The sequence below is a fragment of the Pagrus major genome, chromosome 5 (genome assembly GCF_040436345.1).
Source record: "Pagrus major chromosome 5, Pma_NU_1.0".
Classification (NCBI taxonomy): Eukaryota; Metazoa; Chordata; class Actinopteri; order Spariformes; family Sparidae; genus Pagrus; species Pagrus major.
In genome coordinates this window covers 23,368,913-23,393,682 of record NC_133219.1, presented here as the reverse complement: position 1 = coordinate 23,393,682, position 24,770 = coordinate 23,368,913, and the positions used below count along the sequence as shown (strand labels likewise).

The following is a 24,770-nucleotide window of genomic DNA, read 5'->3' as shown; positions in this document are numbered from 1 at the left end:
CCTCAATGACGAATGCATGAGTGAGACAAACGTATAGCCCGGTCTGAATCATTACAGGCACCATACCATCAGGGTCGTCTGCACATAAGCTGCTTTGTGCCTCTGGTTTAAAAAGGACATCTTGCGCTTATGACAATCTGGCACAGTGCGCTCAAGGCAGGGAGAGTTAAAAATGCATTACCAGGCTTAGTAACATTACAAGTTACAGTTGTGAGTCAACTGCACTTAAATGTGTTCATAGCCTGCATCAGTTTACTGACAGAGAATGGACTGGACTCCTAAGCCAACTTCAAGTGTCATGTTAGGGTCACACTCTGCTCTTTGGCATGTCAGAGAAATCTTGCATACACAACAAAGGTATTAATCTTAACATTTGCTTGTTTCATTTGTCCCCTCATCCTGTTTGAACTTAAACCACTTTTTTCTCCCAGATGAAATGGGTTGAGCAATGATCAGGCTTACCCTGCCAAGCAAACAGCAAAGATAAAATAACTGCATTTCTAAAGTGTGAAGGTTCAGCTTTTATGAGGAAGGATTTCATGTGTTAGACTTGCTCTACCAAAAGGAGCAAATTCTCACAAATAGTTAATGTATCAGCATTTGTGCCTTAAATGTTTTTTTTTTCTTTTATCTCCAGCACTTAAGGTCACCTGCACACTTAAGACTTGCTTTACATTTGTTACTGTAAAGGGAGAATACCTCATTGACATTTAATGGGCTTTCCGGTGGGAGAAAAAGGAAATACATAGGAAGTGCTTCACTTCTTCATGCTTCTTAACAAGCGCCTCTTCCCTTGCCTTAGTCAAGGCTGAGTGAAGAGAACAAGCCACAAAGGTATTGTGTAAAACAAGGTTTTTGGGGTCAGGAATACTGATGTCTGTGCGTCACATCTTGTGTCATTTTTCTGCATCAGTGATGCAGTGCAAAATAACATAAAACTAAACCAGGCATGTTTGCTTGTTTTAAAGCCATAGGGAAATGGGAGAAACAAGAATACTGACAGAAATGGGAAGTGTTGAGTAAGTTTCTTACAGTGTGGAAAGGGGTTGCTTTAATCGGAAAACGATCTGAAAGACTCATGATGAAAACTGACTAGTGGAACATTTTGCAAGAACACCAACTCTCCCGACTCCACATTTACGTCACATACATTTGGAACTCAAAGAGTACGCCATCATTCAGCCAAACAAACGGATTGCGTGTCAAGATTTCACCTTGGACAGAAACCTAAATCCGATACTGCGCTCCAAATGAAAAGTAGTCAGTAGAGGCATCAAAACATCATGTGCTTGTTTTTACCCTCTTCAAACCATCCATAACGGGTGGCACCGTAAATCGTTCAAATTCTTGTGCTCTATGTATTCACAAGAAAAGGCGCAGAGAGGGTCCACGCAGGGAGGGGGCAAAGAAAAAAAAGAGAACAGATTTCATCATCCTTTGCTGTGGTGGCAGCCTATACTAACGTATCTAAATCAAACGTGTCATGTGTGGGACCAGTGTTTTTCCCAACCACAATAATGTCCCACCAGACTGGCTTTGAACCAATCCAGAAAAACCTCTTTTGAAAACCCCCTAATGCACTCTGTCCAAATTTGGTAGCACCCTCGTTGGTGGTCCCCCGGTGCCTCTTTGTGTATGTGTGTGTGTGCATGTGTGTGTATGTTTTTCATCTTTTCAAGAGAGGTTGGGTGAGCCTTCAAAATATACACTGTACCTGTCATGTGCCTATAGTGCGCAGCAAACAACATAAATTATTTCAACTCTCAGCAAAACAATGAATTTTCTTGTGTCACTGCACTGCTTGTAGGAGAAGGGAAAGGACTGATTTATCCCTCTCTTAAGACTCCCTTTAAGGACTGGAAGCCTCCCATTGCATTTGGTGTGTTTACAGATCTCCACCTCAAGATCCCTCATCTGTGCTTATTAAACTGCTTCCTCGAGCGCCGTACATTTCCAGGAATAACAGTGCGCAGATTGTACAGCCACTTCAAAGAACACTAACAGGTCTGACGTCTGTACATAAGTGTCAGTCTGTGACCGAAAGGTGTGATGCTACTGGAGGTAAAAACAAACAGTGTCCTTGCGTACACAGTTTTTTTTTGTTTTTTTTAAATAGTTAATGTTAAGAGATGAGATTATCTCAGAACAAGTTTTTTAAAGTTAACATTTATGTAATAAGTTAAATGATTAAGCTTTACAGGCTGATGTTTGGCATGTGTTTCTTACCTCCAAGTTCTTTTACATTCAAGATAGCGTTTGGAAATGGCACTGCTTTGATGCTGAAACCTGAGGAGAAAAATTAAAATCTGTTATTGTAATGGCATAAAGAAAACATGTGCATGTGTGTATGCATATGTGTGGACAGCACATGTTAGGAGTAATGAGAGTCAACTTTTAGGAATGTTGGCTGGATAGTGAGAGAATGGTTAAAAAAATAGATTTAAAAGATCCACTTAATCATTTGGTTTCCCCAGGATATTTGGTGTACCTTCTTCAAACCACCAGCTGGTGAACACAAAGAGGGCCGACAGCATATTTGTATAGTAACTAAAGAAAATAACACTTTGTGTGGTCCGGGTTAGCAAAACAGAAAAACAAGAAAAGCTAAACAGAAAAGTGTTTTGTTCTATGTTGCAGTTTGAGGAGGATGGAGCTTAAGTCTAAAGTGCCACCATGTAATATGTGGTTTGATTCTGCGGGTGCACACGGTGGGAAATAGTAATGAAAGCCACTGAAGGAAGAGATTTAATGTTGCTCAAATTATGCTAAATTATCTTGGTGGGAATTCCTTTTCTGGAAACATTCACAAACAGGAGGAGAGATGAAGAGACAACCTATTATGATTTTGTAAACATCTAAATTAATTAATTAATGTGTTTTTTAAGCACATTACAACAGTGCAAAATCATGAAGTAAGAAGTGGGGGGAAACACAGGAGACTTTTCCCTCATTGTTCTTCATTATCTTCCCTCTGTAGATGTTGGCAGATGCAGATGGTGCTGACACCTAAATCTAATTTCAGAGAAGTACACTCAATAAGTAATCGACATATTTGATCTATTACGGCCTGCTCAGTGGCAAACACAGACAGGTGTTCACTCCCTTGAACCACCCCTGTCACGGAGACATACACACTGACACTTACAGACAGGTCATTTGGGAATTACTTTATATTTAGCTTCTCCTAGTGAACGTGCACAATGACTGAATCTAAAATGGGACTTCTGCAACAGCTCAAAGCCGACTGCTGACAAAGCCAGGGGAGGAAAGAGGAATGTCCGTGTCCTTGAGGGATTGCATTGCGTTTATGGAAAGCAGAGCGTTGACTACCAAGAGAATGATGTACTAACCCTAAAGCCTCCTCTTCTGGACATACTTAACACCAGCCTCCCACTTGACCAGAAGAAAGAAGCGGAGTGTTGGCTGCTGAGATACAGCAGAGCGTTTCTGGCATGAGCGCTGGGACTTTGGAAGACATACTAAAGACATGCTTCCCCCTATTGGAGAGCTGTAATACCTGGCTAGTATTAGCAGTGACTCTAATCCAGAGGACAACATGTTCTTGAAACATAAAAGTGAAGACTGTGAAGAAAAGGAGATGGATAAACTGTGGATGCATCTATTTAAAAGAAGACATATTATGCCCCTTTTTTTCGGTTCATAATTTTATTTTGGGTAACTAATAGAATAGGGTCTCTTTTAAGTGCACATATATTTAATCTGAAAAAATTGCTCCATGTAGGGTATGTGCACATACCTGTCGTAGGTACGATGCCGTCGCTGCCCTCACTACAGAGGCGTGAGAGCAGGCTGGTCTTTCCAGCACCTGTAAGGCCAATGCACACCACGTCATACTCTGGTCTCGGCGGCGGGGGTCCTTTACAGCACAGTGCCCGGAAACACTAAAACAAAACAAATAAGACAATGAGTGCATTGGAAAAGACCAACTACACCTGGGACTGGCGGAGTAATGATTAAGATTCTGCAAATCATAACAAGCTCTCCCCTTAAAGTGAATATTGCTGGGATAAACTCTTGTGTCTCTCATAAGCATTACAGCAGTCTTCTTATGATGAAGCAGGAAACCAGACTACATGTCAAAAACAGGTCTGTTCTATGAAACACTTCCAGATTGTCAGTTGATGTAAGAGGAGCAAAATGTTTTGTTTTGTTTTTTTTAAAAGGAAAGAGCAGTGACAAATTATAAAACCATGTGTGGTTTAACTTTTATGACTCACTACAATCGTGTCATACAGAGTAAAAGTCTTCATGACAAAAGATGTTAAGGGCATTAGGAGTGTGAGATGCATCAGCTTAGCCCAAATGCAACATGTTTTCGTGTCTATGTGTGTGGACCTTGTCTTACTGGGCCCTTATGGCGGCCAGAGGCAGACCTGTCACTCCATGAATCACGGCCTGGGACTGAGGGCCTGCTGTGAGACATTAAGGGGCAAATGCAGTGTGAACCGTGAATGAGATCTTTAAACTTGTGTGAAGAGATCAGTATCCAAAACTAAAAAGAGATCTCTTTTATTAGCAAGACAGGAACCAGTCTGGACAAGGCAGGGCAAGCACACACGCACACACGCACACACACACACACACACACACACACACACACACACACACCCATCTATATCACATTTCAAGTGGCAGAACATCAACACAAGATTGCTTACTGCTCTTGTCAGAGGACGACCCCATTCAACACTGCTACTCTGTTCAATCAAAGACTCTGACAGGAAGGAAAACACACGCACAAGTGTACGTGAACTGCTCCACATCTGTGCGCACATTCTCCAGGTGTGCTTGGGCATGCCATTACAAACATATACCTCAGCGAGGAGACGCAGATATAAACAAATGAAAAGATAAACAAATAATCTGTGTCAACGTTCAAGTATCTTGGGCAAATGTTCAAGACTTAGGTTCAGGACAAGACTCCCTTTGAAAATTAGATTGTAACAGCAGCTGACTTCTTGAGGAAGAATTTTCCTCACATTCGCGATTGCTCCTTATACACACACCTTCTTTCAAACTGGAGGGGAACAAGAGTGCAGCAGAGAGTGTTGCAGCCTCAATTCTTACGCATACCCCTCAGACATCGGTGATCACCAGGGTCAGTTTTCAGAGCCGTGCCAAAACAGAGCTGCTGTTTGATGGAGATGTGGGGAATCTGCTTCAATAGAACCAGACGTTGGCTGAGCAACCCGACCCCCCCGACTCCTCGGTGAACCCGCCAGTCTGCTCAAACAGGAAACATTCTCCTCTTCCAGAAAAACGTTGAGATCAGAAACACACGCGCGTCAGATGGGGGGAACACATGTAAAAACCTGGTCTGATGAGGTCACTCTATTCTCTTTCTTGCCCTATTCTCCCATTGATACCTCTGCCCCCCACCCAAATTCCCTAAAGCCACATGTAAAGATTTGTGTAGGAGGTAAAATCTGCCCTTCAGCTGTCAATCCCCTGAACTGACAGTTGATCTTTCAGAGAAAGCCAAGGGTTGAGTCAAGGAGAGATGGAAGAACTATGCAAGATATATATTAGCTATGAAGTTGCTATGAGTTGGATGGTTATTTATTCAAACCCTCACAAAATGATCACATACAGGCAGGACAGTTTCCAAAGGAGCATCCAGGGCCTGACCCTGGGGTCCCTCTGTACGCAGTGGCCCCTGTGAGAGAGACAGAGATGGGAACTCCCACCTCTGGCCCTCCATGACAGGACAAGATTGACGAGGAGAGCTTGCTCAAAAGGCTCACAAGAGAAAAATAAATATGTCCAAAGGCCTTTGCTTACCTTGAGAGGTGCCCCTCCCCTGTCAACCGCACACTCAATGAGAGATCTGAGAGTCAGTGGGCTGTGTCACTGACACTGAGAGCTCAAATGAGACTGTCCGATGATGACTGCCTCCATAAATCTCCGAGGCATCCAGACGAACAGCTGAGATTAAAACTGAAAATTGAATTCAACATACACAGTCAACAGCTCCCTGAATGTAGTTTGACTGATTTACAGTATGTTCAACACAAGCTGGAAGTGACTGAGTTGTAAAAATATTTTCACATGTACGGTCACAAAGACAAACATGTGCCTATGGAGGCTTATCAGCTTTACTTCCTGTTTTTTTTCAGGCTACATTTAAACTACTATGAGGCCCCCTGTGCACGAAAAAAGGGCAATCATGAAAGAAAACAAATACAAACTTGCAACTCCTTGCCAAAACACCCCCATAAAAAGTCTGCCATTCCTAGACTTTATTGATCGGCTGCCTCTTATAGGATTGTGTTTTGATTATGCTTCCCTGAAAGACCTGCGAGACATTACCTCACTGTTGTTGTGAAAGCTGATTAGCTAGGCTTTATGTTAATGAGAAAACACTGCTGAATATAAATATGGCTAAAGACATAGTCAGGCTGCATTCTTTCAGATGATCCTTAATAGATCCATGACAGAAAGACGAAACAAACAGCCCCCTGGCCTCCAATTTGCAAAAGATGTCGAGACATTTAATGGGTGACATAACTGGGCCTCCTGGCAGCAGACCAAAGCTCGAGTACACAAGTACAGAAGCTGAAGACACTGCTGGTTGACCAGTGGTTGTGTAAGAATATGTCAGGGCAGCTCTATAAATCTACAGAGGCTTAACTTAATGGCATTTGGCCTCATGTACATAAAAGAGGACTTAAAAAGGAAATCAGTGGCATGAAAGGAAAAAAGTTACCGCAGTTCCCTTTTCTCTAATGTTTTCCTTTAAACAATGTTCCAAGTCGTACCACATGCAGCCTAACTAACACCACCATGGAGCCTACTGACCTCAAGTGACTGTCTGTTGATTTGCATACTGTTAGCACACAGCATGTGCATGGATATTTGGACAGTACATACATGGAAAAAGATCAAGGCACAAGGTTCAGCCTCTACAAACTGAGGGGTTCAGTTGGAGTTGAAATATTCAAAGGAAAACAGTTTTGTCAATGAGTCATAACACATCGTGTTGCAAATTCACCTGACGTAGTTGGACAGAACAGGAGCCAGGCTCTTTTTAGAAAACCACTTTGTATTTTTAGAGGTAATAAATGTGGGTTAGAGGGAAGCCACTACCGCCGCAGCAGACTAGTTCGTGTTTCACTCTCGTACTCTCTGGCTACTGTCGAGACACCACAGGACAGGAAAATAAGCACTGGCATGACAGCATGTTCCAAAGTGGGGCTCCCCAGCAAGCTGCTTAGTAACACATACATATAAATGCTAATAGTAATAGAACACGTACTGCTTCTGCTCAGTGATAAAACATTAAAGCAGGTGTAAGGCATCAACTAATGTTGTTGCTGGAATACTCAGGACAATTGCATAATTAATCCAATGTCTTGCCCAGAAAGGGTTCTTTTGGGATCATCATTAGTATTGTGTCAATCCAGATGTTTGGCTAACATTATCCAAACTTAATTTCACAGTTGTTTGCTTTGTAGATGAGTACAGAAATAGAAATACAGTTAAAAGGTGTTAACATTGGACACTAATGCCGCTGAGTTATTACAAATGTTTCCAAAAATAACAAATGTCAGGCTGAGAAATGTATTAACAATGATGAACAAGACATATGAATTTTCCATTTGAACTGATGCAGCCATAAAAAACAATATGAAATTGAGTACTGGAGCAAGCAAGCAGTGTGTGTGATATATCAGAAAGTACAGGGAAAGAAGTGTATTTAAATGTGAAGAGCAGGGTTTATCAGTGATCTCATCAGCATCATTACTGCCAATGGAAAACTCTAACAGCAATGCGGGGAAATAAGGCATTCACATTAATTGGGGGCAAATCACATATTAGATCTTTTTGTTTTCGGTTACCAAAAATTCCAGACTGTGTGAAATAAGAAATTATAGTGCTCCATTTTATAGGGAGTAAGTGCCTGATGACTGAGTCACCTGAACTGGGCATATGTCTCGCCCACATTTTGGCAAAAACAAAAAGGATGTTAATCTGGAAACTATGGGTAAAAGAAATCTGTTACCAAGATGGAGCTACCCACAGCCACCCAAAAACCATGTGCACTTTCAATAAAAACCAACAAAGTGGGTCATGTCCTTGGTCCACACACTTCCTCTTGAAAGGTAGGATACACATCAACTGATATGCTTGAACTGTTTGCACTCAGCCCAGCAATGGTGCTAATGAGTCTAATAATGCCTGTTAAAATCTGTGGTATCACATTTACCCTCCAGGCATTTCCAATAGCAAGGCACACCAAAAGGCAAATATGACTTCCTCCTTGGCTGCCAATTTACACAAGCTGTGTATCCTTATTCCCCAACAACAGCGGAGCAAGCGAAGGAAAGAAGAGAGGAGGAGGAGAAAAGGGAAAGGACATCCGAGACACTTGCCTCTGGGAGTCATACCCACTGTAGACAGACAGACACAGGACACGGACGCGCAAGCAGGCCGTTTTTATTTTTCCAGACCAAGTGTCGGGACAACACTTGTGTGCAGGGCTCACTCCTGACCTTTGGAAATGACAGTCCTTTATATGGGCGTCCCGACGGAGGAGCGGTGCTAACAGATATGTGTGTAATACACACCGGCCACAGTCATAACACAGGCCTGCAAAACCAGGGGTAAGCAGAGGGCGGGACACAGAAGGGCATGCAGGAAGGCAGTCTGTCAGGGATGGAAGGAAGGGTAGAGGGGAGCAGGGGAGGTGGAGGGGGTGTGCGGGCAAACGGGGGGATGGAAGGGGCACATTCATTCATCCTCATTCATCTTCTCCCCCCCCTTCAGTTGTTGTTGTTATTTGCCGCTTTGAAGCTGGATGGGGGGTGCACGGTGGGACACAGTGTGGCTCAGTACAGTGAGGGAAGGGGGTGTGTGGGGCGCACTGCATGCCATTCTCGTTAAGGGGCGAGAGAGACATGCTAGACACACAAGGCAGCTCCCTGGACTCTTCCCATGCTTAGTTGTTACTGCACCAAACACAGACAGCTTCCGCCCTGGGTCCCCGCCGCACCTCACCAAAAGACCAATCACCCGTTTTCTTGCTTCATATCATAACACATATTTCAGTACAAGACGTTTAGTTGCTCAAGTCCTCCTGATGTTTTGATAACTCCTCCTCTAGCAGCCTTCTAACCACCACCGCTGCCACCACTCACCTCTCGTAGCAGCACATTTTCCTCCTTGAGGATGCAGGTGAGATGATACTGGAGGCACGATACTTGTAACTACATGCCTGATCGACTGGTTTCTTAAAACCTTAATTGCAAGATAAAACAAACAAAATGTGGATTTGGCAGCCAGGGCTGTGACACGCTTTCAACTGTAGCCGCGGGTGATGAAATACAAGATTTACTGCACTTCAAAAATGATGGCCAAGTGAGGACACTAAACAGGTGCCATTCATTACCCCCACATCAGAAATAGATCCCTGCACAAACACAGACACCTACACGCACACACACGCAGACACACACATATACACTGAAAGAGTAGACTGGAACATTTGGGGGATGCGCGTCACTCCCATTCCTTGCCTCGACAATGCACATCCAGTTGTGTGGAATTTTTTTGATGCAGTGAATGTTGAATGTGTCCACCGTTGACTTCAACGTCTTAAAACACAACATCACGGAGACCTACTGGACTGAAATGACAGACGTACAGCAATAATACGATGACCCTGTCTGCGCCAGCTCAACATCTTGTCTGGTGAAGTAGACCGTGTCTTACTTAAGTCGACAAAACAACCCACAACTCATTATGCCTGCGTGTCTGTGTGTGTACGGAGAGGCCCTGTAAAGCTGATTTGCTTGTCACTGTTTTGCAGGCACATCATCCCCTTATTCTGAAGGAACATCCTTTCTCTCTCTCTTTTTCTCGGTCTCTCTCTCCTATCGCCCCCTCTACCCAACTCATTCATCCCACTACTGTCTGTCTGGCCCTCGTTTCAGAGCTTGATCACTGTTGTCCTGACGCTAAGGTGTCTGGACAAGGAGACAAGCTGGAACACACGCATACACACACACGCGCGCACACACACACAAACGCGCGCACACACACACACACACACAAACACGCGTGCGCGCGCGCACACACACACACACACACACACACACACACACACACACACACACACACACACACAAAACCATAGAGTGAAGTTAGAGCGCCCCCCAGCTTTCTGCTGTAACACACTGCATCTATTGCACTGCAAAGGTAGAAGCAATGTATTGTGGTAACTTGGTTACTGTAACTGAGTTAGCATTTTGTAATCTTCTAGTAACAAAAACTCTTTAAATGAAACAAAAGATAAAACAAAATGAACAAAATACAATAAGCCAAATAACTATTGCATTTCAGGTAAGAAAGGAGGAAATCTAGCCTGCCCAAAAACCCCACAAGAATCAAGATTCGGTTTCATCACAGTGAAAACCGACAAGTACCGCCCGCTGCTTATGAACAGAGGTGCAAGGTGGAGATTCGTAAGACTGAATTAGGTGATGTGACCAACTGACCATCTGGAGCGTAAAGTCCACTTTTTAAGAGACAACCAAGACAGGTCTAGACTATGGGGCAAGATTTTTGAAAAACAGCCCGGAGCGACCCCCCTGCTCCCCTCTCTCCCCTTCTCTTTCCCTTTTCAGTAAGCAGCGCCAGTGCTGGCCTTCTCCTATCTGGCCTGACATGGTAGCTTGTGACCCTGCGTGGTTGAGGAGGAGGCCAGATCAAAGGCAGAGGAGCAGCCTTGGAAAAACATTTGGGCTGGGAATGGACGGGATATCTGTCAGGAAGCCTTTCCCACTGGGCTCACTAGTGCTAGGGCCCAGGGATCGGGTTACCACCCAAAAACGCCGACATGAAAGAGGAAGCGACGCTAATCCGCATACATGGGGCTCTCTGTCCATGCTCCATTCGCACTACATCACAACCACCAATAATGTACATGTATCCCCTTCTTCTCCTCTGCTCCTCACTCTCTAAACTCTCGACCACTCTGTATCTGTGTGTCCCCCAAACTACACCAACCTAACACGCCCCCCCAACCACCCCCACCCCCAAGCGTCTATGCACCACCATCTCACCCTCCTCCACAACCCTTCACCCTAAAAACACTCAAGCTTCATCACAGAGGATTAACAGGAAACCCTGACACAAGCCATTGTTATGGAGGCAGAGGGGGCTTGGGTGGTTTTGCCACCCCGTGTGGGTCTTTTTTTTTTCTTCTGGGGTTGTGATGCTTTTACAGAAAGGAGACTGTGGGACTTCGCTGCCTCAGCCTTCTTTCTAACCTCCCTGATGCACACACACACAACTACTTCCACAACCTCTCCACCCAGTTGCATAGATGACGGCTGGTGGTGGGCGAGAGTTCAGTAGCAGTGAGCAGGGGCAAAGAAATGAAGGATGGAGAGGGATGGAGCGGGGGGTGCATCTGTAGGAGGGAGTGGGATAAAGGGAGTGCTCAGGATGAGGATGGTGTATATGTGTGTATCTGTGTGGCAGAGGGGGTGGGGATGGGTGTCAGTGCTGTAAATCTTGATGTCACTGACAGGAAGACTGTTGCGGACCATTACCATAAATCTGACAAACGCTAATTTGATGGGAGGCTGTATCTGTCTGGTCAGGGACCAGTCTAGACGCTCCTATTGAGGGGTCCTACAGCGTAGCACTGTTTGTTTCCAGCACCATCTGGATGTGGCAGTAAGTGCCCGCTGCTATGGTTCACATGCACACACACACACACTAAGACAGACACACAAACATATATCATAGCTAGAAATTGCACCATTCCTAAAGCGATTGTAAAAGCTTTGACCTTTATGTGCCTGAACAATAACTTGAATTAATTATTGTAATGCAATGACAGTAAATAACACTCAAGGCAAGTGGTTACTCAATATCTACAGGTGCTATGGTCAACATTCCTATACAATAAAAACTTTTAGAGTTTATATCATTTATTAAATAAAATATACAGTAGATATTATAATATATTTAAAAAGCACAACAGGGTGTAGTAGGGACATTTTGTAGTGCACATAAAAAATGTGCAACACAAAATAAGGTTGCCATAATGCCAGACTTTAAACTTCTTCAATACCTGTTGCAATGCTGTGGAAAAAAGGGAAAAAAAATCCTAAGCACACTTCTTTCAATAACAACCTACACACAGTGCTGAACAGAACACATACTAACACATTTGCAATAATGTTAATATCTGTGTAGCCTTGGGGTGAAAATGTGATTGTACATCTTTTTTAGAGCTTTGGTACTTTCGATACTATTGAATGTGGAGATCATATCTTTTAAAACATGTGGTATCGAGAAAAGTATAAAGTATCAATACTTTTGACAACGTTATTACAAAATACATTGTCCAGAGGAATTGTACTAGTTTTAAATCTACACAAAACACTCTTCAAATTCGGTAACTGGCCACAGTAACCGAAAATGTAACCTGCAACAAAACCAGCAATGGAAAGTGCTGAGGAACCCTGATAATTACCCATTTTGTGCAAAAGCTTCCATTTGTCAGGTCAGAGTAAACCTACGTCACACACTCTCTCCAGGACATGTACTGATTCATACCAATTCCCTCGGCAACAGACTAATGCTTAAGAGGCCAAAAAAAGACTGCATCTTGTAAGAGAAGCAATTATAGCCCCGAAAAGAAGCACAACATCGAAATCTGCCCTCTTAAATATTTCATCCGCATCCATAATTCTCTCTGACGTTTTTATTAAAACAATTTTTGATCAAATCTAAAAATATTGTGGCACAGATTTGATTGTGGAGATTTGTTTTAGCTTCATGCCTGAGCTAGTGCTTAGGTTTGAGATCCATTTTCATAATGTCCAAGTAAAATTTCCAAAATCTGTTAAGACTTGCTATTCAGCTGAACCAAAATAGATTTTCTTTTGAGTTACTGCCCTTTTATTTGAAAGAACATGTTCTCCCTCTCAACAAGCAGAACTAGAGTTCACCTGAGGAGAACCTGGGACAGATCCAAGAGCTCTGGCGGGTTCAGCCAGCACTGCACGGGCTCAACGTTTGTCCCATTCAGAGGGGCCAGGAGTGGGCCACAGCACAGGCTAGGGCTGAACAGTGCTTCCCTATTGCTACTTACACTTTGTTTACTTTCAAATGTACAAAGTACCCCTCATCAACAAAGTTCACGAGCTCGCTGTCCCCCAACACCATTAAAATGAGAATTTAGCAGGCTGAAAGGAAGAAAGGGAAGCGAAGAAGAATAAATGAGGATGTGTTTTCTCACACTGAGGGAGCTCACTCATATGATGGGTAGAAGATGAAACGGGTTTGATGGCTAAAGTATTGATAGGAGGAATATAATCCAAGCAGCAGGTCCACTAGACATGCTGAGGGGACTGAGGGGCCACAACTTTTTTCCCCGACACATTTATCTGTCTGGAGCCTACCTTGGAGCTCCTGTGTGTTTCATGACATTTACTGGAAAAGTACATTAGGTAGAGAATGAGGGGGACAGCATTAAGGGGCCCACCCACGGGACTGTTTTCATGTTATCCTTAGTTTGCAAAAGAAAGCAAGAGGCTGAGGTGGTGGCAAGGCAGCTGCATTCACAGACAGAAGACACCTTTGCTCCATGGGACATCCGGAGGGTAGATAAGGGGGCCACAGAATTGAGGGGGTACCACTGGGCGCCATTATGGTATATAAATCTTGTAACTGGGAAGGGTGATTAGCTTGGCTACATTAGCATACGGCGGCAGCAAAAACTTTGGTTTCCTGGGCACAGTGTAGGGCAAAAAGATGTTTTTCCGCACCCATGTAGAGGATCAAAGCTTGAGGGGCCCCCTTTTGAAGGCCCTGAAACCAGTGTGCAAGAACCAAGGGGGGTGGGGGGCGCCCCATCTCATAGACATAAAAAGGGTGGGTGGATGGGGAGGGCACTTGTCCCACTTACATCAGTTATGGCACATTTTCATAGAGCATCTATCTATCGACCACTAACTCAATTTCTGATAAAAACAAATCTTAGGGCCCCCATTCTCTCTGAAACAAGTGTGGGAAAGTTTCGAGCTTAAGGACGTTGTCATTAAAAGAGAAAGACCCCTCCCCATCACCTATTTCTAGGCCCCTTTGAGACAAAAAAAAACCTGACGGGGACCAACTGAACAATAAATCTGTTTTTACACATTGTGCGGTAGCCTAGAATTAGGTTGATGAGTGGGGAGGGGGACAAACTGGAAAAGTCCTTTCAATGAAAACAGATTCTCACAGGATATGAAAATCTTGGATTCTTTAATGGAGTGAACTATTCCTCACATCACATCATACAAATGAGGCTGAGCCACAATGACGTGTTCAACGAGGTCATTGGGGATGTTGAGAGTGATCAAAGTGGGCAGATTAAGAGGGAGGAGATGGGAAAAGCTTTTTTTGGCGATCTATGACGAACTATGGACATAGAGAAAAAATCCTTCTGTTCCACAAATCCTGAACAGGGATGGTAGATAGGCGCCTGGAGGCCAGCAAAATGGAAAAGCCATTAATAGGAGAGAACCACAAACAGTGACGTCAAGAAGAGAACCGAGGGACATTTTTTCAGGAAGAGGAGAATCGTGATCCCTGAGTATTGTTGTACATTAAGGGAGCGTCAAGTGGTTCAAGCATCATAAGAAAACATTTGTCATAACAAATCAAAGACCATATTAGACCCTAAAGACGCTGGTCTCTTTAAATTTTACCTCAAGTAATAGTTACAAAATGTGTTCTACTCTCTCTTTTTTTATCTGTCCTTTCCCTTATACACAGGTGCTTCTGAGACCTACTAGTTATGCAGTTTGGCAACAGGTACATGTGTGCAGTAAGTCCTCCCAGGTCAGGAAGCTCTAGATCTTCAGACTCCGCACTTAGAATGCATCTCAAATGCATCAGATTGACTTGTGACCAGATTTGCTTTTATCTATGGGAAACTATGATGTTTGCTAATCAGCAAAAACATACGTTTGTGTGCTGCTTTTATGGCTTTAACCATCAGCCAGCAGAATTCACTTGACTCTGACTCTGTTTGGAGGGTCTCTAGAGCTATACTTCCAATAAACTGAACATACAGTTCATCAGTGTGTCATCACATATGCTTCCAAGGTATGCTTTGGCATGTGGGAGTTTGTTTGTTTTATTGAATATTTTTGGTTAAACGTAAACAAACTGATCAATCTTAACTCCTTTGTCCAGTGAGATGAGTGAAATGGAGAAATATACTACATTATATTGTTGTCTTTAAAGTAATGCTAATTACCTGTGTAACTACACTTAATAAAAGTTATAAGTTTCAGAAAACTTGTTTTCATTTTGACTATTTGTTAAATTTTAGCTTAAATAAAAAAAAACTAATCTATCAATTATTCATCATTGAAATAAGTGAAATTTACAGTAAATGTAGTTCAGATTTTAATACTTTTAAAACAAAATTACTGAGAAGTGAATGAGCCAATTTACAAGGCCATATGAAGGCAACACACCAATATACTTAGTAGTCTGTCAGTGTTTAAGAGTGCTTTGCACAACAGAAGCGCAGGCTACAGCCCTCTCTAACCACACACCTCTAGTTCACACACTGTTGGCTTTCACTTGATTTCTGGTGTTTTAATAGCCAATAAGTGGCTGGTGCCACCCTTCTCTAATGATGCAAGCCAAAGACAACTCCTTGCAAACAACATTATCGATAAATTCAAGCGTAATCCCAAAGCCCCTATTTTTCAGTTACATACTATATGCTGAAGACCTAGATTTATAACATGGTGGAGAATACTTACTTAATGAATACTATTTTGGTAGATATTCACATTAGTCCAGAATATGACAGTTACTGCTTGTACATAATGTATAAAATACTGCGCTATCCCTTCTTTTAGTCTTAAAAATGGTCAAAGAAAAATGAAATAAGGAGACAATCTCGTAGGAGGTCAAAAACATTTTAACTGAGATGTTCCCCATTACTGCAAAAGCAACAATTTTCCAAAAAAGATAACAGACTGAAACAATAATCACCTCTGCTAAGATCATTTTCTCTTACCATGTCCACACAATTATGCGTGCATGGCTCTGCATTGATTCCTGATCGAAAATGATGCTATCCGATACTGTTACACAGCCCTGATATCAAATTAGCGTGCATGTTACACAATAAATTGAGTTATTAGGCAAATTCTGTTGAACAAAAATAATGAGGGATGAGACACCAAAGCCGAACATCTGGTGGTGTTTCAGGGCTGGGAAATCGCAGGTCGTTCTGTGCCATAACCTCTTCCATTGACCATGAATCTTTGAGACTTTGGGGCGTTTCGGCACGTTTGTCGGAAGTTAACCAGACACATTGTTTTAACCTTTGCCGGAGGAGCCTCTGTCTCATTCCCAGGGGCTGGCTGTGTAAAAGGGTCAATGACTTCAATAGGCCTTCATTAAGCACAGTAAGTGTCAACAGTTAATTATGCAAATTAGGAGACCCCTCATGTGGTCATGTGGGTCCCTGGCCTCCCCCTTTCATTGCAGCCTCACACACACACAAAACATACCACCCTGCAGACACACACACACACACAAACACACACACACTCCATATAGCACATACATTCACTTATACACACTGTATGCCTTTCATACATTACTTTTCCTCCTCACTCATTTCTTGTCAGGAATCAGAAATGGAGTGTTATGGTGCTGATACATAAATGGAGGCCAATGAGGCCCCTGAGGTCTCCAGTGGCTTTTCTTGCCATCAAAGAACCTCCGGAAGGTTCTTGCTGGGTGAAGCTGAAAGCCCACCAAGTTCTCCTCATCAAGACTGGGGAGTAGGGGGCATCAGTGCCCCCTCAAAAACAAAATGGAGAAAAAAAAACCTGCATCAAAACAGTCAATTAGGCAAAAATGCATGACAGCCAAATTCGAACATTGTTTCTGTGATGGTAATGACAGGCCTTTCGCTCCTCTGCCTCTTCCACACATCTGATGTCTGCGGCCCCCTGATTTTCAAAGGCTGGGAAGCCATCAGTAATTAATAATCACACGCTTTGGGCCCCTCAGTTGTGACTGGCGGATTCTTTGTAGGGCCAGCCTCAAAACCCTCAAATCCACTCTCACCTACCTCTTCTCACCCCATCGTCGCCAGTTTGTGTCCATCTCCCCGGCAAATGCCTCTATCACTGCCTGCTGTTTGGTTCAGGTACATTGTTTATCCACCATTTCAGGGGGTCCTCTCCATTGTATCTTGTGGGCGCCTATTTTAACCAGCTCCCCCTTAACCCTCCGTCTAAACCCGTTCACCTCCCACTAATTGTGTCGAGATAGGGTTGTTGGGGGTTGCAGGGGTGGACAGATAATATGGCCTCCGTTGTGAGTGAACACCAATCAAACACCACCCAAAGAACTGTTTAACGCTACTTTTGCTTTTGGAACAACTTTTATTTGTTATTTTATTTCCTTAGCTTTTTTCCCCGTACAAAACAAACTTCTCAAAAACAACAGTCTCAAAGGGCTTATGTAATAGTAAATCAGAACCAGATTTTGGCCTCCACTGGTCCAAACCCACCCAAGTGAAGCTCTGGGAGGCTTCACCATGTGATACAGGTGTCACATGTTCTTTTGATACAAGCAAGAACATCTTGGTGTAAACTCTATTCTAAGTCTAAGTCTATTCTAAGTCTAAGTCTATTCCTGAATCATACTATGGCAGATGCTCTCATGCCAAAATATGTGATGATGCCTGCATTACTGGATTTCATTTAGATAATCCAGTGACAAGCTTACAGTGCAAATTTCAAAATAAATGCTGAACACTTGCTCATCTAGTATGCAGGTATTATATGGTGCTTATCCTTATGTAACTAGCTGGCTTAGGAATGAACATTAGCCAGGAAACAGAAAAGGTCAGTGAGGTTCAGCTGTGCCTAGCTGACCCATATGTCTGTATGCAATGCAGTCAGGACGTATAAGGATAGTGATGACTGTTTTTTCATTGTAACATCACATTTGACAAATAACCAAAACAGCTAAAGTGACTTAACAATAAAAAAGGTGACAGATGTCAGAAATCTACAAGGTATACATCATGCTATGACACCTCCAGGCAATAGGTAGGGAAGGAAGGCATTTGTCCACTTTCATTTAACAATTAAGTATTTTATATATTTTAAGATATTCAAACTCTGGAAATCTTGTATGTTGCTTTCATTTAAGACTATGGACAAATGTTCCTTGCTTAACATAATGAATGGAAAGTAAAGTTGTATTTGTTTCCTTTGGAAAAAGATCTGATCCGTGACTCAAAAGTAGTTTTGTAATCCAAATCATGAGTTTGTGATCCATTGCACAACTAATTAATCATAATGGCTTTATGTGTCTATTAATTTAGTTCACATCCCCTACATTTGGGGGGGAATAAGCTGAAAGCCAGAACTTTAACCTCAAAGCCATTGTTTCATTTAAAATCCAATGTGCTAGAGTACAGAGTCAAGACCACAAAACATGTGTCACTTCCCTAATACTTTGTGACTGCAGTGTACATGTGTGTGAAAGATGGTGAAGATAGGAAAGTCTATGGGCTGAACCAGGGAAACATGTGTGTGAAGGCTACCACTATACAAACTGTACCACTAAATCCCAAACGGGGAGCATTTGACTAAAGCCAATGGACTCCACATGTCTCCCCTACTTCAAAGGGGACAAAAGATGTATTACATCATACCAGCCCATCCTCTGCCTTTAGAGGAACAGACATAAAAGTCAATATATGATATTAATAGAACAAATAAACTAAAACAGCAGATTTTCTACAGTAACAATTCAGGAGTGTAAACTGTGAAAATATTGAAAGCTTTGGAAATGGCCAGGAGCAAAACCAATATTATTCAGGAACTACCATGCTGTTAGGGTTATGAACATACCCTAACCCACTATTCATGTATTATCTGCATTATCCTGACACTTACTGAATAGCCATACGTTGTCAGAGTCTTACTTCTTACTTTGCTGACTTACAATGCAATTGTAGTAATACAGAGTGGCAAATAAACACTATAAAAAGGTCTACCAGAGTTATCTCAGCCAGAAAAATGTGACTGTTGCCCTTTATAACATCAACAATCAGTGCAGAATTGCGCCTGGTAAATGGCAAAATAAATAATAACATAAACAGAGCAGATTAACAACATGTGAGACTGTGTAACAACTTGCTACAATCCAGAAAGATCACAAGATGACTCCACATTACTAACAAAATCATACTTTACCGGAAGAAGAAATGAACACCAGACCCAAGGCACATGCACACACACACACACATACAGAGAGTAAGAGCCAAGGCTGGTGGATAGATGTGCATACGGCAGCATTGCGCAAAAGGAGCTTTCATAAATGACTGAGCACAGAGGGAAACGTTTACTTAGTCAAAGACAGGAAAGAACAGACTGAGGCCAACTGTGCCATGATCCATCACAGGCCTATCCATGACATTGCACAGTGCAACTTGATTCAGAGGTAGCCTAAGCCCTTCCTGGGGCTGCCCTCCCCAGTGAGAGATCATCCAATCTACCAACTGTGGATGAGTGGGTGTGATAGGGCACCGGGAAAATGTCTGCATGTCAGAAAAAGTGCTACAGAGATCTAGAGAAACTGCATTGAAATATATCACCTGGTGATAACCTGCTGGGGAGATTAAAGGTGTTTCTAATTCTGAAAAACGTTGGGATTTATTTCAGACTGCAGATCCTGAATACCCCTAAACTGTTGTTGAGTGATGAAAAAGAAACGTCATCATCATGGTCTGGTAATCTCTTTCTTGAAGTACTCTGCTTTGTAAAACTCCATGTTAAGTTAGTCTGGTATCGTTTACAGGAATAGAAGTGGCACAGTAAAATATACACAGGTTAATGGTTTTCATAGAGTCAAATACTTGCAGGGCTTAATCATCGATGACGTTCTTGGCCCTCTTTCACTTTAGTTTTAAAAGAGTGAAAACAATAAACAAGCTTGTAGAAAAAACGGTGATCTGTCTTTAGACAAAACCCTTTAAAATGTACACTTCTTTGATGTGGCTTTTGTACGCTATTACACATCACCACAAAAAATTCTCCACTTTCATTTGCCCTTTACTACCCAGAGGTTTTCAATACATCCTCTTATGACCATGCTGGTTAATGGCTCTTAAAACAAACCACAGTTAAGCATGTGATATAAAATCAAAAGACGAAGGGAATTTCCTTTACTGGGTTAGATGCCCCCAGTTGACCCCTTGAGTACAATAGCATATGATTTACTTTGCATGGTACATATTAAAAGCCTTGCATCCAACAGCCTATGCTCATGTAATGCCAAGTACTCCACATGTCCATACTCACGAAGCTTAATTCATGGCTGTGTGTGCTGTTAGTTAGAAAAGGTAGCATGCAGTGTATTAACGCGTACATATGACACAATACTCTAAGAAATAGAGTTTGTTTGAATAGAAATTATCATATCAAACTTCTGTAGTAAATGTACAGCTGAGCTGATGAGCTGATAAGTGACTACATGGCTCCACCCAGAGGACGCATGAGTGAATTTTATAGACTGAACCACGTGCGTGAATCACACAAACATTTTTTTTATATTATTTTACTGAAATTCAAACTTCATTATTCATATCAGTCCTGAAAACCCTTCAGCATTTGGTTTTGATAAACTTGAAAAATAACCATGAAGCCTTAATTTGCAACAAAAGCACTGGTTTCAGATCAAAATGCCTTTAGGCTGTAGCAATGTCCAGGCAACAGAAATATGCTTAATGCCTTAGAGCAGGAAAGAATGATACTGTCAAGTCTGCTGTCCTTTTTTCACAGTGGAGGTGAAACGTATAATCAATTAATTAAAGTGGCAACAGACAACTTTCCCCCATAGCGGTTGTAGGTGTTATTATTGTTGGCGCCACTATTGTTAAGACAACTGGATCGTTTTTCTTGTCTATTGCCAGTTTAATAGATTAATTGATTGACAGAATTATGTATCATTTATCCGGTGAAAGTATCGCATTTGCTGATTCAAGCTCCTCAAATGTAATCATTTCCTGTTTTTCTCTGTCAGAAACTGGATACTTTGGGTATTTCCAACTGTTGATCCAAAAAACAAAAACAGCTTGAAGGCATCACTTTAACTCTGATAACTTGCGATGGGTATGTGTTGATTATTATTTAACTTGCAGTCCTAGTGGTAACAATTGACTTATTGACAAACTTTAACACCTCAGAAAAATTACCACACGCTGGACAATATTTTGGGATCCTCTTCCAAAGAATTAGGCCCTTGCGCATCAATCTGTGTTGGAATGGTGTCATTCATGCGCTAAGCTCTGTCTGTTGGGATATTAGACTGTTCTTCAAGAGGGAATGTCTCAAGCTCTTTGACAGATGAGGGGGATTTGGAAACCAAATGTACACTCTGTGCTAAACTACATCCCATAAGAGTTCTGTGAACAGTAGAGCCAGTCATCTTGGAAGACATGGAAGACAATCTTTGTCTCATAAAAACACTGAATTTGTCTAGTCACATTTAAAGGGAAATCATCACTCTGGAAAGCAGGAATATCATGAGAGAACAAGTATTTGTACAGATGAGTGCACTGAGTCCTCGAAGGTGTCTCATGTTTCGTGCCCATTACACAATTACAGATAGCAATCATCGACTCAATATGGCTGCCAATTCAGTCGCAGATAATATTGGATTAAGACATCTTTTGGCTTTTTATCCAACAGGATCTCCAGGTAAAAAGGTGAAAAATGACTCATCAGGCCAGTAATTTTCCATCCGTTTGGGGTGAATGTTACACCAGCTCTAAACTCTTGTCAGTTCAACTTTACTTTTCTGTGTCTCTTATGTGCATCTAAACAAGTCTTGAATTCCAGTGAGGTGAGTTGCAACCACTCGTCTTCTTTGGAAAGCAGCAACGAATACTTTTTAATCACTTCAAGACTTTTATAGACTTGTTTTTAAGTAACCCTTTCTGATGTTTTAATGTTGTGTTGTTGCCTTTAGTCTCTATTAGTGTGCTTTATGCCTTCTTTCAACATCTCACTGGAAAAGCTGTAACCCACTTTGAAATATGAAAGAAACTTGGAACATTAGTCTCAAAAGCTGCAGGGACTGGGGTACAGACAATTTCCTTGTTTTGCTTCTTCATTGATTTGTGATCTTTTGAAAACAAATAAATGTCAGATGACTGTCAGATGTTTTAACAACAACAACAAAAAATGTACTAAAAGGCGTTAAATAGGACTTTGTAATTGTGGACTAGTTACTACAGAGGTTAAGTCCTTCTTCATGTGGTGCTTCCAGTTTTTCCCAGCATTAAACAATAACCACTACATTCCTACGTAGAGTTTAAAGGGCTTAAGTTTTTAGATGACCACACTAAGTCTTGGCAGTATGCTGTGCGCTTTAAACAACAGTCTAGTGCGGTCCGGAGTAAAAGATGCATGACATAGATGACCTCAACAACTTACAATATCTTCTCCTGGTTGTCAGCAGTGTCTGTTCAGTAACATTAGAGGGCGCCATTGCCCTTTATTTGAATCAGTGCCTCAGTCAGACATACCAGGCATGCCCAGACACAAATCCTTTACTCACTTCCACAACACTGGGGTGAAGCTTATCATAAGTATGTTAGCACATCAGCACTGATCTTGGATGGAACCCGTTTGGGAAGTTTAGATGCCAATTTGATCTAAGATCTGAACATACATCAGCTAAAGTGCAACTGAAAATATTATCACATTAAAAAGCCGTAGAAGAGCAGTCATTTTGAATTTTATCCTTCCAGCATGGTTTATTTTTTCTTTTCTTAAACAGCTGTTCCTGTTTTTAAAAAAGTGTAACAAATGGGAATACTGGGAATGGAAATACTATGACTCTACGTCTCACTAGTATGGCTGCTAACCATCTGATATTTTTCAGTAGTGCTGTATATTTTTGTTATATATTTCTTTTTACATTGTTGGCATTCTGTGGACAGCGAAGGAAGAATTTCATTGTACAGAGAAACATGTTTCTTACTCTACATATGACAGTAAACACTTTGAATCTTGAATCTTTGAATCTTAGTTTCGGTAATGATCTATCTAAAATCTATTTCATACCATGCTTTGTTCTTTTGTATCATTCAACAAAAGAAGCCAAACTTCACAACTTGAATCTGTCTAAACATAAGCATCCCAACAACCCTAATACAAAAATGTCTAACATTGACCAAAATACACTTGATGTATCTGCCCTACCACCAGGTCCATAAACATCCATGTAAGATTGAGCCTCCTTGAGTCTGTTCAGACCAAGATGCGTCGGCGCAGGGTTTATTTTTAACTCTGAATTACATATACATTATGTAGGCCGCTTACAGTTTATAAATGATTAAATGTGGGTGTATGCATCTGGGCATATCCGTACAGACATCAACAACACAGCTGCCCACATTTATCACACTTCCTCCACACAAGGCCAAAAATATCTGCGCTCATTGAAAAAATTGGAAGAGGAAACCCCTTTTTATGGGATTGGGTCGCTCTCTCATCACTGTTATCAAAGAGGATTACATCTGGGGGTAGGGACAGGCTTCAGCGGGTACAAAGTGTTGTGTAATATTTTCATCTCACAGACCAGTTAACAAATACAGAAGCTCCTGCTCTATGATTGCAGGGTTCATAATTGCATTTCTACAGAAAACATTGTTTAAAAAAGTTCATAAGACCTGGTTTTGTTCTTGTGGTGATATAGCAGTGAGTGATTTAATTGCTTGTGCTTAACAAGGATTGATGTCTATTATACGGTCCTGCAAAATAGAGCTGTCAGAAATAGTAACTGGAGCATGATCTGCACCAGCTCCATTGTCATAATTAGGAGTCCCTCAGAGATTGCATTGACTGTGGTGCTGACAGTTTTTGTAAAACATTAGGCAGAGAATTGTTCCAGTTCTCTGTGACTTTACCTGAAGTCTCTATTAGAGTGACAAACTAAGTTAGATTTATAGATATTTGTAGACACTTTTCAAAGAAAGCTTCATGTAGCTTCATTATGCTGCAACTCCTCCTGTGATCTGAGAGGTGTCGGAGTTTCCTCAACTACTTAAAACATGCGCAGACTCCATGAATGTGTGGAGCTTTGTCACATGTCAGATTTTGTTGTTTAGGGATTTGTCATTTTATTCCAATAAGTAACCAAAAAAGATTTTCCCCAGGCCACGGATCAGTCCTGCCAATGGACCAATACAGCCTAAGTCCCAAATGACAGAAAACATGAAGTGTCTTCAAAGACATCTTAGCTCGAGTGGGTGAACATGTGCAGAGTTTTATAGATATTCCAAATATAGAGAGTAATCAGAAAGAACATTTACTGTACATGACATCTTTTATCCCCTGACTGGTTTATAAGCAAGAACTGAATATCTTGGAACAATTTTGTTCTGAATCGACCCTCAATAGATTGACACAAAATAGTGTGAAATGGGTGTTACAAAACTTCTATGTACCAACATCCCCTTTCCTCTATTTTTCCGGGTTTTAGACTATTTTTTGAGACACGACATTATACACTAAATGTCTAATCCAGTGTTCTTCAATCCTGGTCATCAGCCCCCTGCTGTACTGATTCAAATGAATGGATTGTCATCAGGCTTCAGCACAGTTCGATGAAAGGCAGGGAATCATCTAAAACATGTAAGGCAGGGAGCCCCGAGGACCAGGATTTAAGGACACTGGTCTCATCCA

The 24,770-nt window shown here is 41.8% G+C and overlaps 1 protein-coding gene across 1 annotated transcript in view; it reads right to left on the bottom strand.

Annotated features, from left to right (window-relative positions):
• LOC140996026 (ADP-ribosylation factor-like protein 15) overlaps window positions 1-24,770 on the bottom strand; it is a 103,547-nt gene that overhangs the window by 60,132 nt on the left and 18,645 nt on the right. The window contains exons 2-3 of the mRNA XM_073466231.1: window positions 3,758-3,902; window positions 2,227-2,286 (exon numbers count right to left, since the gene is read on the bottom strand). Of these exons, the coding sequence (XP_073322332.1) occupies window positions 2,227-2,286; window positions 3,758-3,902 (205 nt within the window). The remainder of the gene's footprint in view (window positions 1-2,226; window positions 2,287-3,757; window positions 3,903-24,770) is intronic.